The 18,653-nt window shown below is 41.0% G+C and overlaps 2 protein-coding genes across 3 annotated transcripts; both read right to left on the minus strand.

The window, feature by feature from the left end:
• Window positions 1-105: 105 nt before the first annotated feature.
• On the minus strand, window positions 106-4,910 carry mecr (mitochondrial trans-2-enoyl-CoA reductase). The gene is made up of 10 exons (XM_080896426.1): window positions 4,601-4,910; window positions 2,304-2,401; window positions 2,081-2,212; window positions 1,695-1,838; window positions 1,353-1,455; window positions 1,114-1,216; window positions 965-1,038; window positions 795-855; window positions 504-576; window positions 106-423 (listed from the first exon to the last, which is right to left on the minus strand). Exons 1-10 carry the CDS (start codon window positions 4,792-4,794, stop codon window positions 260-262), a joined length of 1,146 nt encoding a protein of 381 aa, XP_080752552.1. The 5' UTR covers window positions 4,795-4,910; the 3' UTR covers window positions 106-259.
• A 1,107-nt stretch (window positions 4,911-6,017) lies between these two features.
• Window positions 6,018-17,607, minus strand: lin28aa (lin-28 homolog Aa). 2 transcript variants are annotated; one of them, XM_080896428.1, is made up of 4 exons: window positions 17,456-17,607; window positions 16,360-16,532; window positions 12,378-12,562; window positions 6,018-10,057 (listed from the first exon to the last, which is right to left on the minus strand). In XM_080896428.1, the coding sequence occupies exons 1-4, from the start codon at window positions 17,463-17,465 to the stop codon at window positions 9,838-9,840; spliced, it is 588 nt and encodes a 195-aa protein (XP_080752554.1). In that variant the 5' UTR covers window positions 17,466-17,607; the 3' UTR covers window positions 6,018-9,837. The 2 variants fall into 2 exon arrangements, with proteins under 2 accessions (XP_080752554.1, XP_080752553.1); XM_080896427.1 differs by lacking the exon at window positions 17,456-17,607 and adding an exon at window positions 17,045-17,216.
• Window positions 17,608-18,653: the final 1,046 nt, after the last annotated feature.

Genomic DNA, 18,653 nt, shown 5'->3' on the forward strand with positions numbered 1-18,653 from the left:
CTGTGTTCTGTGATAACGCCTGGCATTTCATATCTTGTTATAATGACTTAATAATCTTTTGATAGCTGCCTGTAAACGCTGTAAAGTGTCACTACAGAACATGACAGACGCTGGACTTTGAGCCTCATGTGAATACACTTTTATTGAGAATGTGGATTTGTTTGACATATCAGCAAGAATGTCACAGTTCTCTGGTTTCACCCAAATATGCATGCAGTGTTCTCAAGCATCCGGTGGTTAGTTGACACACTCAGCTAGTTCACATGACCAAAATCTGTTTAGTTGATATGAAAGGCTGCATAGCAGTATCCAGAGCTGCGTGATACTGCTGCAGACCCACCTCAGTGCAGGCGGGAGCTGTCAGCTTTCCCTGCTTGATGAGGGAGCACAGTTCATCCAGCATGGCTCTAAATGCCCTTCCATCTAGGAAAAACAATATCCCAGGGAAATGTTTATCTTTTTTAGATTAATTTCAAACAATCTGAAACTCCATGCCTACTTACCATGAGAGTGATCTCTCTTCCACTGTGTTACCCAAAACCCTCGAACCTTCACATCTTTGAAAATAAGAGCACTCTAGAAAGAGCAGCAACAACAGCAAAAAAATACATCAACATACAATACTTCACATTTGTGAAAGGGAACTTTAAAATTACTGTTCATGATTTTGGGAACCTCTTAGCTGCATCTAAGAGGTTGAAAAGTGTCAGTACCACCCTCACACTTATGATGCATGCACCTCTTCTGTCTAGTGTGAAACTGTGTAAAAACGGCAAATGCAGTTTTCCTCTTACCACAGGAACAGTGACTGGCTGTTTGGACATTCCCCCATATGTCACCATTGACCCTCCGATTCTGAAATAAATGGAAGAAATCTGGCAAATACAAAGAGTTGGGGTTTTCCCTGCTCTCTACAGTGCAACTACATTGTATAATACTAATAGAGATTATTAAGTATGCTCACTGTAGATGACGGAGAAGTTCTGTTGCACTCTTGCCTCCAACTCCATTTAATGCTAGTTTGGGCTTCGGACAAGTCTATAAAATATATTCATAAATTAGATACGTTCGTTCACCAGCAGGGACAAACTACAAGATCATATCTCTACAGACCTTAAAGAGTTCTTTAATCTCATGCTTCCTCAAGGCCTCTTCTTTGATTACATGACTAGCTCCAATAGCCTTCAGCTTATCACTGAGCTCTGTGAACTCTGGCCTGAAAGTGAAGGCACATTGAAGAATTTTATTACAAAGATGGAAAATCCCCATGGGGTTCAAGAAATTTGCTCTAGTCTTCAAAAAAGAAAATCGATATTTTAAAAAAAGCATTAATATGAAAGAATTAAGTTCACCTGTCTCTTATAACATTAATAGTGTTTATTCCCCTTGCAGCAGCAATCTGTATGACAGCCTGTCCAACTCCGCTGTTGGCAGCGTTCTGGATCACAGAATCACCTAAAAGGACATCAGAAATGATTGGACAAATGGTTACATGCTGGCCACAAATACGTAGAATGGAATAATGCACCCTCTAATCTTATTTATTTTTTACTTCTAAAATTGGTTCGTCTGTCTTGCTGTAAAAGCAAAAATAATTTAAGCTGTGGGAATATAGTACCTCTACACCGCTATGAATAATCCAAGATTTGAAATTTGGTGAGAAGGAAATAATCCACTGTGAGTGGATTAGTTACCTGGCTTGAGGTCTTCAAAGTCGGAGAGCATCCTGAAAGCGGTGCAGGGATTCACCCCGAGTGTGGCAGCAGACACCAGGGGAATGTCATTTGGTACAGAGATAACATCTTCCTCAGGTAGCACTGCCTGTGTCCTCCATGTGCCTGATCACAGGAAGGAAACAGTCTACAAAGCACTATAAAATATTTTTTTATTTTCCAATTCACACACCATGCAAGGTGCTGTCCCAGCACTTAGAGCTCCGTGTTTACCAGAGATAGATTTTAGCATGCAGTGGGGGCCAGAGATTGTGATTAGTTAAAGGCTCAGAGGCGGAGGTCCACCTTCAGCTGGGAGCTAAAGTGGCACTCTGAAGATTTCATTTTGAGAACTGTGGAGTCCTTACCTAAACCAGCATCTTTTGGGATCACCCAGTCTCCTGTCTTGAGGGACTTCACCTGGCTGCCCACCTCTACGACCTGGGCCACACCTTCATTGCCACCAACAGCTGGGAGATCCGGCAGGATAGCATAAGTACCTGAAAAAAACCCCATCAGATTATGACCTGATCATGATGCCACACATTAAACTGCCCTGATGAATGACTGTTACTACCTGCTTACAAGTACCTTGAATCATGTTTATGTCTGATGGGTTGATTGGGGCAGCCAGCACTTTAACCAAGACATCCTTTGCACCTAAGGAAGGAAGCTCTACACCCTCCAACCTGCCAAAAATACATTTTGCACAATCAGTCACTATTCATGTAAGCTTGCATGACATGTTGTCTTATGTTAGGTGGCAGGCTTTATAAATACAGATAGACTAAAAGCCCTACATGCTTGGGAGGAAATGTACGTGCTTGCATCAATATAGAAACAAACACACCATGAAAAAGAAATAAACATTAAGCACGATCGTGGCTCAAGAGTTGGGAGTTCGCCTTGTAATCGGAAGGTTGCCGGTTCGAGCCCCGGCTTGGACAGTCTCGGTTGTTGTGTCCTTGGGCAAGACACTTCACCCGTTGCCTACTGGTGCTGGTCAGAGGGCCCGGTGGCGCCAGTGTCCGGCAGCCTCGCCTCTGTCAGTGCGCCCCAGGGTGGCTGTGGCTACAATGTAGCTTGCCATCACCAGTGTGTGAATGTGTGTGTGAATGGGTGGATGACTGGATATGTAAAGCGCTTTGGGGTCCTTAGGGACTAGTAAAGCGCTATATAAATACAGGCCATTTACACTAGGGGTGGGTTTTTATAATCGATTCATCGATTAAAATCGATTCTGGCTTGGATGACGTAAAATCGATTCATTAAAATCCTGAATCGATTTTTTAATATAAATTTATTTTGCCCAAAATGCCAGAATCTCTGGTGACATCTCACAAAATTTCAAGAACCACCAAACAGTTAAGACAGTAAATGAGAGCAGGTACACGGATTCTGCACATAGACTTAAACACACAGCGGGACCCGCGGATCAGAATCAGTTAGATGTCGCCTTTCTCACGGTCGGGGCTGAAAGCCGACAGCTCGCTGATTCTGATCTGTCGGCGGGTCCGCGCTTTGTGTTCACGCCCTTTATGCGCCGATTCTAAAGCTGTTAGTTTGATCTCTCTCCAAACAATACTGACCGAACCAGCAGCAAAAGAAGATCCAAACGCTTCACATAAAATCGTCATGAATTCACTCTGACTTTTACTGTTTTGCTTCCACCGCGATGCACAGCTCTCTCTCTCTCTCTCTCTCCCTCTCTCTCTCTCTGTACTTCAAGAACAGTTTCCCTTTCTTCATTATTCGCTTGCTTGTTACGCACAAGTCTACTGTTGTTTACAGCGCTGTCGCACACTGTTTTTTTCCCTTTTACATTCTTCCGAAAAGAAAACCTCATTTCTGCTGTTCAATACTGAACAAATTTAAACTTTTTAAAATTATTCAAAATGCAAAACGCTTAACGTGTCTCTAATAAAACTGCTGTAACGTCAGAGGTAATGTTCATATGTTGATTAATGGTTTTCTTTCGTTTTTGATGTACTGCAGAATATTTTTATAAATCCCAGGCCAGGAAAACCTTCATGTTTTTCTGTTTTATCTTCAGCTACTTTGACACAAAGGCATCTGCTGTGACGCTCACACCTTTGATAAAGTCTTGCGTGTGTCAGCTTCCTTTTTATTGATACAAAAATATGTAAATGTACTGATCTGAATTATAATATTTCTGACTGTCAAAATTTCCCAGATTTAAATCGAATCGAATTAAATCGAATCGTGGATCGAATCGATTCGGGACCTTGTGAATCGGAATTGAATCGATTCTAGAAATCAGTGACGATACCCAGCCCTAATTTACACCACACAGAGCCACTTATAGACCATATAAAATAGACAGCTGGATCATAAAGCTTGGAGATAGGAGTGAGCAGGCACTGCACAGGAAGATAGACTTCTTAAAGACTGTGAGACCCAAGGGCCCTACATTTTTCTGCCAAGTCAAAAGTGTTAGAAAGACAGGGAAGACAGATGATTACAAATCCTCAGGAGAAGAAAAGGGGAAATTAGGCTCTAGATATTCTAGAAGTGAAATCAGGAATGCATTGCTATCGAGCCACGTTTAACATCTTTACGTAGAGACATAAATGTTTTCCTCCTGTTTTTGTCACTCCATACCGGTGAGCGGCGGTAACGCAGCGACTCGTTGTTTGCTTCCCGCCACAAATTTCAAAAAAGAAGAAGAGGAGTCGAGGGCTCACAAAGGTGAGACTGAGGTTTACAATAATAGGTTGTATATCTTTTATAAGACAAAACACCTGAGCTTTACACCGGAACTGTGGGAGCATGTCCTGAGCGAGGCTAGTCACATTTTAACCGTAACCGTTTCACTCCCACAGTCACAGAAACATACGCACACTTATTGTTTAGCCAGATATTCTTACTGAACGACTCGGGAAGGGTCTCCGTGGGTTCTGTACACAAGTGCCTTGCATGTTTGTGCGGAGAGTCCGGCTGAATGGCTGAAGTGGGAAACGCTAGCGTCTCTGTGCCTGAAACACTGTGAAACAGCCGCAGCGACGCTTCGTCTGCAAACTCTCTGGCTTCTTAGACAGACTGCGTGGAGTGGCACCCACATTTCTACTCGGGACAAAGCTGTAAAGTATTAAAACAACCCGACTATTTAATAATATTTGTAGTTTAAAGCCAGACTTGAGCTGGCACTCTTCATACTACGGCCATATTGGACTGTAGTCGTCAGGTTGTGTCATTGAAAATGTAAACACAGAGCTGCCCCCTGCTGGATGAGAGATGAACTCCGCGTTTCTACACACCGTCAGAAGGTCCTTTTTTGGATGAAATAAATATGAGGAACTGGTTGGTTTTTTTTTCAGTATTTCGCTTCAGGGAAGGGAAATGTCGAAAATAGATTATTGGAACGGATTACTCAGTTTTCTCTTTTTTATTTTCCTTTACTGAGTCATACTTAAGAACATCACGAGACATGGGTGGGTTACGACAATACTGCGATGTAACATGCTCAAGTTCCACAGAATTTCTTAGCCTACTTAAATATATTTACTGGGCTCTCTATTAGGTACACTTTGCTTGTACTGAGTTTGACTCTCTTTTCCCTTAGGAACATCCACCCATCTTCTGATTGCTGCTTCAGGCAAGATAATGCACAATGTGATAAAGCTCAAATCATCTCAGACTGCTTTCCTCCACTTGGCCTCCACACTCACAAGGTTTCAGTTCCATAAAGCACTTTTGGGATGTGGTTGAATGGAAAGGTTGAGTCATGGATGTGCAATATCTCTGTGGTGCTATGATGTCATTGTGATGTCAGTAAAATATCTGAGGAATGTTTTCACCACCTTGTTGAATCAGTGCCACAAAGAATTAAGGTAGTTCTGAAGTTCTTGTATTCCAAGGTGCAATTAACGAATGCTCAAGGTTGCTTCAGGATTCAGCATTGCATCTTCTAGTATGTGCTTTTTTACCCCACTACCAATGGGAATCTGTGGACCATTTACCAATCAGAATATTGTGGATTCCTCCAGTGCTGAAGTATCTTCATCAGGCAAGTGTGTGTGAATCTGAGCAAACACCTAGGCATAGATAAAACTGAATACATGTGAGAATAAGACTTGTAGTAGAAAGCACTTTAAGCACTCTACTGAGTAGAAAGGTGATATTTAAGTACCAGCTAATTTAATTCTGTCAATGGAAAACTCTTTCATGTATTGGAAAACCTTTAGACTGTGCTTCTGGTACTTTTTCTAAGTTTTGTTAATACTTTAGTGAGTGTGATAAGTCTTGTGACTGGGTGATTGGAGTAAGAAGGCATTAAAAAAATCATGAATATTAACATATTTATTAGGAAACGGAGCAGATCTTTACATATAATGTATAAAACATAATCACAGTAATACTTTGAAAATCCTACATGCTGCTCATCGTTGACAGACTTGCCATTAAATTGCCTGAGATCAAGTTAAGTGTAGTTCTATGGAAACAAACACTGATACATTCATCACTTTCTAAAAGTAGCTGTAGCCATTACCTGATAAAATACAGCACCACAAATTAAATGGCTGACGGTCACAAGTAAGATGTACCATTAAAAGCACAAGTTAACACTACTGTATTACAGGATGCCTTGATGAGCTTCAAAAGTTACTCTGAGCACACAGTCTCATGGGTGGGTCCTTGGATTTTAAAGCCTATCTAACCCAACACCTGACAATAAAATCACAACAGCACACCACTGAGGGGCCAAAGAGGTTTGTTACAATCAGAAGTCTGAAATGACCTTCCTTAGTTTCCAAGTGATATTTTGAAAACAAATACTTTCAGTTACCCTTATTGGTCAGTGTTGAAATTCCCGTAAACCAGTTAGAGTGTGAGTGATTACAGTGCGACACTTTGATGACATACTGGCGCTGCAGTTGTGGTAAATTCAAAAATCAAAGTGTGCAGAAAAATAAACTCTCAGCACGCCACCTTTTCCATCCTTTTAAAAAAATGTTTATCAAAACAATTTAGCAACCGTCAAACTTTGAAGACTAACAGCAGAGTATGAAGCAATCCGTGACACACATTCTTTTTGTCATGAGCATTGATAGTCTGAAACACCAAAGATCGATGTGTTGAGATGAGACAACACCGGATTATACACTACTAACCCCAGCCCCTTTACAATATTCTACTATATACCCATCTACAACGATTATAGAGGAAAAAAAATACAATAATAGTGGAACATTTTCTTCATATCGTATATCATTGGCAAGTTATTTGAAAGAGGAAAAAAATATAAAGAACATCATCACACTGGGTGCATGGACATATGAAAGAGTCAAAAAGCAACAATCATTTCACATCATCATCATGTAGTCATTGTTTTCATAATCAAAACTGTATTATAGTAAAAAACTGAAACTGTTGCACCAAGACATTCACTTTGGCTTCCTCGTCACACACCTCACATCATGCGAATGAGCATTTAATCCCTGCTTTTTCTTGAACACCCCATGACTCCTTCCAATCAATCTGAAGCATTCCCTGAGATTTCAGATTGGTAATTCCTGAGATGAGCCTAAAGAGCGGAGGTATCTTTTTTTCCCAACCAGCAACCAACTGAACTGTGTGTAGTTTGTGAAAATTCAAAATATATATAAAATAGGAAACATATATTCAAAAGTGATTAAACTGAATAGAACAAATATTAATGCATTTTACGATTAGTGCAGAGTAATATTGCATTGGTTTTGGCATTAACAACAATGGGCTTCTCCTCTGAAAAGGTTAATTGTGCACCAAAGAAAAAAACAAAACCCTCACAAGAAAATCATACAAAAAAAAACCCCTCACATTTAACATCGGTTCCTATATTGTGTACCTGTACAGTATGCACTGTATATTGTTTGTTTTTGGTTGCAATATTTCTGTAGCATTGCATCCATATTAAATTACATTACAATGAATTATCAAGCACATATGTACAAAGTATTATGAGTACCTTGATGTTAAAAATGTATTACCCCAATGTATTCTCAAGTCATATGTAGCTTTTAATGATATTTGCCAATTTTCTGCTGTCTACTAGAACATTCAGTGCTGCGAGGCTTCAATCGGAGCGGAAGGAGAAGCTGCAGCACTTTTGGATGAAAATAAATAAGTATGATAGTTTTAAAAAAGTTTTAGAATAATTTTACATATATATTAATTGGGTGTAAAAGACTCAGTCAGCTTCTCCTGTAAAACGGGAGTAAAATGCTGATTAGCTAGCTAGACCTACATGCTCCTCCGTGCAGGCTTGGTGTTCCTGAACTACTACCCTACTAAGGGTTATAGGGAGGTAATGTCTTAAATAACTACCTACTAGTGGATATAAACAAAAACACCAGGCTTCCCACTGTCTGATTCTGCCTCAGTTTTACTCAAGCAAGAGGAGAGCTAGCCAGACCCTTTACTAACTTAAGTCCAGATCAAATATCTTACCAGAAGTGACATAGATGTAACGGGGTTTGTGTCGCATTGGTTTAAATTCTTTCAAATCCAAATTGAGGTGATTATAAAACAGCGCTCTTATACACAGCAGCCACTGCAGTTAGAAGATACTTCACATGGAAAGTTGACAATGGTTCAAACTCCCATGAAAACAACTTAAAATGAAGAGAAACCTTTTTTTTTTTTTGCTGCCCCCTTTGGGTCAATATTTTGATTGCTATGTTTTATCCCAAGGTAGTGCAACACATGACAGCTGGTATGGTGTAGTATGTGTGCCCAAAGAAAACTTCCTGTCAGAAAATGGGCAGGGTTTGTAAAATAGTCCCCCAACCTCTTTCTTCCTGTTAATTACCGAAACCCTATACCAGTTTTTCAGAAAGACACACTAGGCTATGGTTGGCACACTAGACCGAGCTCTCAGCCTCAAGCATATATGGTAAACAGACTACAGAGATCTGTTAACTTCACTTCTCTAACGCTCTACCGAGTTTGCTTTCACTTTCATAAGCTGTTTTAATGTGTTACAGCCCTGACATAATCGCCAACCTCAACTCAAGATAACCCCACAAACTCCCCCCATTCTGAGACTATATGAAAGGCTGAGAGCCTGGCTTGGATGTGGTCTGATGTATGCTCACCAGAGACTGATTTCACAAAGTGTTTGGTAAACCTATCCATCGACGTGTGAAGTGACAAGTCAATCCGCTAGAGGTCAGTAAAGTCAGGGAACTGTTGAGTTACTCTTTAAGGAAGTATGGCGGTGTGGTGTAAATACTGTAGTGCAAAGAGGATTTGACTTAACCCCAGTTCAAATCACAATCTCTGAAGCTGTATTCTGAGAATAGTTGGTTTGTCATCGGCTTTTAGGATGATAGATTTACTAGCAGACCAAACATGGACCAGTGAGGTAAACCATGTACTTTTAGATAGCCAGCCAAATACTGGATGAACAAAAAATGAAATGAAAAAACAAAAAACAAATTTAAAAAAACAAACCTGACCAAAAGCTGGAAAGCACCTCTGGTCTAACATTCATTTGGCCCCAGGAAAACTGGATGGTCAATTGCAATATTGGCAGCTGCCAATTCATTGCTAACATACCCTTAACCCCCCCCCCCCCCCCCCCCCCAATGTTATTTCACAAACCCCTCCCCCATCCCCGTATGATATGCAAACTCTAACATTCATTACAGATGTACTAACTGTTACATCTACGCCCTGTCGGATAGTGAGGTGTAACAGTCGGGAAGGAAACAAAATGGTAAGGCAGCAAAAGTGTAGCTATACTAAACACACTGAGTATTACTCAAAGAAGAAGAGGTATAATGCCCACAGCAGAGGCACATTATTATATAACAGAAATCTACGTAAACTCCTGAAGATCATCCATTACATAGCATTGCTCACTACAATCTCCAATCCCCAATACCAGTGATTCATACATTAAGCAAGCGTCCTGAGTGCAATAGTACAGCAGTATTCCTGAGTGTTACACCAAATAAAAACCAAATAAAAAAAAAAGACTTCAGCAACATTCTTCATGAGTATTTTTAACCTGAGGTAGTTCCAAAAGCAGCTTCAACAGGTGGAAGGGGATTGAGTCTCCCTCCACTCCATCAAAGCAGTTTGATTGGCCTCTGTGCTTCCCCAGAGTCGGATCCTGTGTTTAATCAGAGGTCTCGGTAGGTGGTGCCTGCTGGCTGTGCTCCTCCTCGTCTCCTTTGGAGGAGAACAGTTTTCCCTGAGAACCCGGTGAAGACTGTTGTGCTTTGATTGGGCAGCTGGCAACCATGTGGTCAATGCTTTGGCAGAAGTGGCACTTCTTTGGCTGGGGAGGTAACTTACACTCTTTGGCATGGTGGTCTAAGCCTCCACAGTTGTAGCATCTGAAAGAATAGAAAGACGTCTATTGAACCTGCAGTGGTCTCAAGAAAACAAGCAGGAAACACAAGTATATCTCTGTATTTGGATATGATATAGCTTCCATATCCAGAAGAGATGAAGCAACCTATTATGTGGTATTATTGTATTATTGTATCACAATGTTGTGATACAATAATACTCTGCTTGTGATTAAACATCTGAAAACAACATTTTAAGGTCAGATAATGTTCCAGCTTGATATCAAACTCTATACCAACCAAAAAGTAGTAACTAATGTGACAACTAAGAGACATTTTTGCATGTTGAGGTTTTCAAGCTGCAGCAAGTTACAACGTAAAGCCCTCAACTTAAAGCTTTTAAGTTACCACTAGATGGCAACATGTCACCTAAAATGAATGAGTTTGCATTTGGTCATACTTTAAGTCTTTAGGGAAACAGTAGAAGGAAATGTTTTTAAAAGTTTTCTATTTGACCAAAAATACCATTAAATTTCAGTAGCGTCTGTTTTGATTAGGAGGGTTTTTAGAAGACATAAATTGGGTGGCAAACCTGGTATTTTTATGCGGACCTTGTTACCATGGATCTTTAAGTTTTGTGAACCGCTTGAGATGCTTTTGTATCAAAGGTAGGACCATAAGGTGCCCACTGTCCACCGTTTGTAATCTATAGCATGGCCACGCGTACAGGGGCAGAAGACAGATGGGTTGTGGGCGTGGGGCGGTCAGTATGTGGCTCTGTGGACCCTCTGCTACCTTTGTAGCACCAGATAAGGTTGGATAAGGGCGGCTGCCAAAGGGTCAGTGTGGCTTTGTAGCTGTGGTCGTTGGGGGTGGTGTCAAGGTCTATACCATCACATCACAGAAGCTCCCTACATCAGCATCCATCAGAAGGCAAGTGGAAGGAAGGGGAAGTGGTCCCTTTGTCTAAAAAAGCTGCAGTAATGACCTCTGAACTCTGACCCCCAACCCCTCCCCAATCCCATCCCAGCCCCCCAGCTCTCTTGCTTTTACTCATACACCGTTGCCATGACAACAGTGACCCTTCACCCCCTTGGCAGGGCTCTTACATCTGTTATCAATTAAATGGACAGGAGGGCTTTTTCCCCTTGTTTCAGTCATATAAATATATAGATGTATATGTACAAATACCCTCAAAAAGGTGCCGTGTTTTACCCCGGTGAAGCGAAAATTGATATAATTATCTCCATATAGGTAATAAATATGATCAATTATTCACACGCATACATCCATGAAACCCAATCCAGTGTTGCATAATGAAATACACTGAAGGGGAATGATATCTTTGGATCAGCACAGTCTAGGGAGAGGTATTGAACACAGCAGCCCTCCCAGGACTCTTTGAGGCAGTAATGATCTGTTTTCACACTCACTACTCTCTGGCTGTAATCACAACTGACAGAGGGGGTAAAGTTGATACACCTCTAACCCTGCATTAAATGAATATTCAAAGACTATCCCGAGTATCAAGGCCCCCTTAGTTCTTTTTTCTTCTGCTGGGAGGGGTATTGTTGCCTTTGCCTTTTGATCTTCATGAGAATTTTTTTCCCCTTCTGAACAGAAGCTGATGTTTTCTCCGTTTATAACATATTAATCATTAGTACTGACATATTAAATTTATCACTTTTTAAATTTCTTTTAGAAACGCCTTTAAAAAAAATCGACATATTTTATTTTGATAACATCAAACTAGCACCTTGATTTTTAAAACAGGATTTTAAAGTTATTTTGAAGTCAACGCTTTTATCAAATGAGGTTGGTAGAGGAGGTTTTGGAGGAGATGGAGAGTGGGTCGGTTTGAATTCACCAGGGGCCAGCAGATTTAAACAGTTATTGATCCAGGTCACACGTCAAGCCTGCTGATGTGACCCTTACTAGGGCTAGATGTGGGGGTTGGGGTCAAGGGAGAGGAAGCAAAATAGGGAGAAACTACAACATCATTGTGTATCTACTTCAAACTCAACAAAAAAAGTGCAGGATTTTTTTTTTTTAATTATTTAATTTATTTTTTGCTGTTGTTAAAGAAGTAAAAAGTAAAACTGAAATATTTTATTCCTGTGTTACTGTGTAAAGTTTATGAGTGTTGAAGTTTTACTGCTAATTTTAATTAGCTTTAGAGCTATTTTTATTGGGTTAGTGATGTTTTTTCTGCTGTTATTAGTACAGTTTGCATATAGTGTACCATAGAAGTATTTCACAAATTTTATTTTTTAATCTGACACCAAGATGCTTCAAATAATTGAACATGGAACTGAAAGAAATTAAAGATATTTCTCTTGTCGTGTCCCAGTTCATCCATGCGTACCTGTCCCCCTTTGAACGCCGCTTTTGGACCTTCTTGCCTTTGGGTCTCCGCTCACTGCCCACGCAGTGGATGCCACCTGGTCCGGTCACTCTCTGTGACTCCAGACCTTTGGATGACTTTTTGAAGGTAAACTCGACCGCCTCGCCCTCCTTCAGGCTGCGGAAGCCTTCCATGTGCAACTTACTCTGAAAAGGGAACATAGGGAGATTTTCCATCGTGAGCGTAACTGTTTCATGAATTTGAGTTTTCTGGCCATTCAAGTGTATAAAGCATTTGCAACATGGGAGAGTGCTGATTGATAAACGATGTGTTTCTCCATCACATGTAGATATCTTGTATGATATATAGAGTGATAATTGGATGTTTTACAACTCCTAATATCACACCAAATCACCTCCACGTTGAGCCTGTGGAGACTTTGACCCTTGAGATCAACCCCCACTCATTCCTCACGGTGTGATATCATCAGAGGCCAACTGCGCTTATCAGGCATTTAGTATTTTAAGGTGATTGCCAGGCCTCACCTGATGATGAGCAAACAAGCACCAAAGCTTGCTGTTCCCACTCTACTCAGCAGTATGCACACACCGATTTGCAATTCAAAGCACTGTTTCCCTAACGCTGCATTGTCTATTTGGTGTTGTCTGAGTAGTAAACCTGGTGGGGATAACCTTCAACCCATCCCCCCCTTTAAAAGAAATTCCAAACTGCTGCCCCCACCCTGATCCCTCTTCCCACCCACATCACAAAGCTCTTCTAACACACTGACCACCACCACTAACCCTAAACTGCAGGATGCAGGGGTTGGTGTTCGAGTTGGGGGTGGGGTGAAGCTTCTCTGTGAGGTTGGGGGTCAGGGTGACATTCCATGAATAGTTGCTTGGCAGAAAGAGGTGGAAGATAAAAGTTTCGGGAATGCAAAAATGATTGATAGCTCTCTTTCATATCGGTACTTGGATATAATGATGATTTTGATCTTACGAGTTCTTGGCTTAATCAGTCATTTTATCCACTGTATTTTAACTGATACTGCCTTCACCTGAAGTGACCTTTGAATAGGATCATCTTCTAGATACTAGTGTCCTTATAGAAACATTTTGGACTCCCAAAGAAAGGAAAGAGATGAAGGAAAGGGGAAGGTGTGGTGCAGTTTTGAGGATAAATCCCATAGACTGGCTAACACAACATGGGAAACCCCTCTCTAAAATTCCCGTAGTGCGACTATATGATTAAATAGTCACTCATACCGCAGACTGCTGGCAAAGGAAAACCAATCCATTAATTATGGGGTTGTTTTGATAGGCATTAATCCCATTTTCTTTTATTTATTTTTTTTTGGAGTGAGTTATCATCCATCTATTACGTGCGACCATCGGCCTGCATTCTTTCTTTGCCCAAACCACAGGGAATCATATTCCACGACAGGTTATAATTTAAAAGGAGACAAGTAGTTAATCTCCAAAACGCAGATTTATATTAAACAACAATTAGGACACACCAGTGGTTAAAACTGAGGTTTAAATCGTTACAAACACAGGCGGGGGTCCAAGTGAGCCAACTAGCAACACCCCCATCAGTGAGAAACAAAACAAACAAAAGTGATGTGTTCTAATCCTCCAACACTGAGTCACAGCTGAGCATCTGCTGCAACGTCCTGAGCAGCGAGGAAACATGATTGGTGAGCCATGACAATTGAGTGGCATTGCGTGGACGTCCATAGAGCCCCAGTCCCATCAGGCCTCTCTGTGCTGCTTACTGTTAACCATTTCCTCTTCAACGTGTGACCTTCCTTACCCCAGTAACGGACCCTCAACACACCAGGTTAGTCTCACATGCAGGTACAGAATCAGGATGGGGCCATTTAAAAGTGAAGGACCTGTAAACAGAAGATGACTGGAAGCCAACTGAGTCAGAGAAAGACATCAGAGCAGTGAGGGACTATAAAGGGACTACCGCTGAGACAAACAGGGGCTCGGTCACGGCCACAGGGTGCTTCATTCGAATGCATGGCCCCATTGTTCACCTGCACAAAGGCCAGAGGACCCTGGGAGTTAATTTTCCTTGACACACGGCCACTAATTTTAGGACTGAGGCCTTTTCTTTTGCAATAACCCCTGTACATTAATCACTGATGTGTCCAGGTTTTCTAAAAGACAGTAAGAGAAATAACTGGCTAAAATGACACCAGTGATATTATAGTAATGCAAATGGAAGCTCAAACTAAAAGACAAACATGTGGCCATTTGTAAAAAGCATTCAGTTCAATAACTCTGAACAGTGATTTTAATGTTTTTAAGTAGCATATGACCGTTTGTATGAATCTATACTGATGGCACCTGCGCTGGTTCTAATTTCATTTGAGTCCCTGCGACTGCTGGAGCACTAATCTACATTTCTGCCAACTGAACTGATGTTTTTGGTTTGCAATATGAGTAATCAAATACCAGCTTCCTGTGTATAGTCAAAAAACATATCAGAGCTGTTCCACAGAACAATTAAATGTTTCTATATGCATCATCATCAGTAGGCAACAGGAAGACAGAAACGAGCAAGACCTGCTTGAGAGGACATGCAAACTTATTATAATGAAATGTGGATGGCAGACCTGTGTTATAGCTGTGTATATTATGTAGGTGCATTTATTTATTATGCATTATTTAATCTTAGCATAAGTCTAAATGATGCAAAAAGCAGATCAAAACTAAGTGTTACAATGTAGGAACACATCTTCCCATGATGCTTTGAGAACAATTTTGAGAAATTTACCAGGGTGTTCGTTAAATTGGTGTGTTACACTGACTTACAGATCTAGTGTACCTCTGCCACACACACAGAGGGGGTTGAGCAGACGGCAAAGAGCCTTTAATCACTTTATGGTGAGAACTTTGAGGTGAATGGGCAGCTAGTGAGAATGCCTCTCATTCACATGCGAAACCTTTATCTTATCAGATAGAAATGGAGAAGCTCACTGAGATGAAAAAGGAGGAGAAGGGACCTCCCCACACCCACACACAAACAAAAACTCAAACACTTAACTTTAAGGTGAATAAAAGTGTTGGAATGAGCCTTCAAGCTCTACTTTAAAACTAAAAGTAGGAACAGCAGCACCAGGTGGGGGGGAAAAGTGTGTGAGGTGACTGTGTTGTATTTAGCCACCTCAAGTTTGACTGTTTAAAATGTGTTTAATCTGAAAAGCAGTGATCAGGATCAGTAACCCTTTTTAGATACCACCCCAATAGGTTGCTCAAATGATGTGTTAAAGAATTCTGTTCGCAGGTGGAAAATAAATGGTTAAAAAAATCTAAACAAACACCCACACACAAAAACAATGCACACTGATTGTTCACGTCTCCAGATGGAGATCAATTAAACGTTTCCTCCTCCTTAATGGCTCAGTTTTCATGCAGCTCAGGAGGCTTATGGATGTAAGCCTGTTAAAAGTGCGCTGGCTTCAATGAACAACAAAAACCGCACATTCATCTCTCCATCACATTGTGTCAGCGTCCTGAAAACCACGAGGGAGGCCCGCTGCTCCCCTCTGGCTGCAACACGTGTTCCCCTAAAGGAGAAACACCCACCGCGCAGCAAAAGCATCAATTTAACAGTTAGACGTTTCCGGCGTTGTAGCAATTTTTTATCTTTAAATGTCTTTCAGTGCCCTCCCTGTTGAAGGACTGGATTTCTGATTAACCTCGCTTTCTTTAAGTTTTTGTTTGTTGTAATGTTTTAACTTGTGCCCACAATCCTTTGCTGCTGGGACTAGGTCTAAAAGCACAGAAAGTGAAGACTGGAAGAAGATAAGATTGATCTCTGATCTCCTGGTGTGGAGAGATTTTACTTGCTTAGATGGAAAACATATTTTTACCTTTACATTTTAGATATCTTTATTGGGATGCAAAGGAGCTGGTCCACACACCGCCACCACCAGTGCTGCGTTTCACATAATAAACAAACACCACGTCGGAGCAAAAGCAGATCATACCTGATGGACGAACACATCCACCGGCTCGTCCAGCGGCTCTCCCTCCCGGCTGGTCATGGACAGGAACCCGAAACCCATGCGGACGTTGAACCATTTACACACACCGACCCCGTGGAAAGACTCTGAATTCTCCTCGGGACTCGGTCCTTCATCCTCCTCGGTTTTACACACTCCTACGATGAAACAATTTAGCAATTACTACAGAAAAGCTTTAAACCTGCGAAGGTGACGATGCTTAAAAACGCAAAAGGTTTTTTTTGAAATTGAAAGGTTTTAAAAAACGGAAATACAAAATTTCCTTTAGGCTAGGCTACCCAATCAATAATCAATACGAATCAATACAATGAACAAGATTAGGCTGTATTTCTCGCAAAATTTGAAATAAATTATAGCCAACTTTTTAAGGGGAATAAACATGCGACTTTTTTCAGCGAATGCACAACGAACTGGTGCATTAGCGCAAAAAGGAAACAAAAATATTCTCCCTTCCCGTAAGATGCACAAAATTTTAAAGACAATGCAAAGCACTGATAGACACACGGACTGCACATTTTAACGTTCAAGTGTGTGAACAATGCGTTAAAACGTTCGGCTGCAATCGAGCACACAGTCCACAGGTACAACGACTCAATTAACTTGCAAAAACTAGTAAATGTAACTCAAAATGTAGCTCAAGTTACCCAACCTCGGAGCTGCTTCTTAGAAACGGAACCCATGTCTTCAGTTCTGCCTTGAGTCAAAATCAGCACCCAAGCTACAGTATCCAGTGTACAAGCCCTCAAACTGGGTAATCCTCGCAGATTGCCACTTTCATGCAAAATGCTGTGAAACGCAGAAGCTGCGCAGCGAGAGGGAAAGCGTGAGAGGGAGGTAAACAAAAGGGGGCTGGCAACCTATCCCCCTTAAACAATGAGGGGTGGGGGGTCACCGGGAGAAATTTCTTTTTCTGTGAAGACCCCGACCCCCCCCCCCCCCCCCCCCCCCCCCCGTTCGCTAAACAAAAAAAAAACATCTTAGACAATACATCGAATTCCTGCCCCACCAGAAAGCGCTCTAACCGTTCCCAGAGATAACTCCCTAAAACCTGCCAGCATACCTTCTGCCATGTTCGGGAGCTATGGTTTAATCTCAGTGTCCACTGCTGCCGTTTCTCCCCTTTCTTTGGACGCCTTTTAGCGCTCCTGCAGTGGCCAGCTCTGTTGGTCAATACAAATGACCATTTCCCACCCAACAAAACCCCCAAACACTCGGTCACGTCCACGTGATTCACAATTACAGTCCCCAGGGATACACCGCATATTGCGTGATGGACGAGCCCAAACATGGGAAGTGGCCAATCACTATAATACGCATAATATTCTTATACCACCTTTGTTGTTGTGATTGACCACTACTTCTGTAACCAGTGTAACATCCTTATATTGCAACCTAAGCATCTGTTCTAGTAGTGAGTTTACACTTACTGTAAATTTATCTGTAATGTATTTTATAGGCAGGGTGAGGCATTTATCTGCCTAAAATGCAACTTTTATTTAAATAAAACCGGATACTAGAACAAACATTTTCGTGTAAGACTTGAAGCTTTTAAGCATTTCATTTAAATATAAATAGTGAGGTGAAGCTGCATGTAATAGATGAAAAGGCCAGAAGTAAATGGTGTATAACACTCTACTTGAAGCAATTAGTTTGAGATGTTCTTTTAAAAAAATAATAATAATGGATTTGAATATCTACATTTTATATCTATGTCATATTACTTCTCACGTGTGTTGGTTTCCTTATAATCAGAGATTCCTGTAACTGCTCTCCTAGGAGGGTTTAATGGTAATCCAGATGAAATTGTGAGTGGGGGACGGTTTTTTTCCACATGCAGCAGAGGAGGAAGAGCTCAAAGGAGTCAAACAAGCAAGATGAAGGCGTGAAGAAGAAAACGGGAGAGAGAGAGAACAACAACAACTCGGATTTAACAAAAGCATGCAAAGCAGTTTATGCAAAAAAGAAAGAAAAAAAGAAGGCGACCTCACGAAAATAAAACGAAATCATGGCTCAATAGTGATCGATCACATCACGTTAAGTGTGTTGTTGAATTGCGTCCTTGTGAAATGAGTGATGCTTTAAAGACAGGAGGGGGGATAAGCAAATTTATCTCAGCCTAAATTAAAAAAACAAAATAAAAAAAAAAGATTGAAAAGGTGCTATTAACGTATTACTGGTGATGTTTATGTGTTGTTACATTTATAAAGGTTTTGGAAATGACAGATAAGATTGCAGAAAAGGGAAAAAATACGCAAAGT

Source organism: Rhamphochromis sp. 'chilingali', assembly GCF_963969265.1.
Source record: "Rhamphochromis sp. 'chilingali' genome assembly, chromosome: 11".
In the NCBI taxonomy this organism is placed as follows: Eukaryota; Metazoa; Chordata; class Actinopteri; order Cichliformes; family Cichlidae; genus Rhamphochromis; species Rhamphochromis sp. 'chilingali'.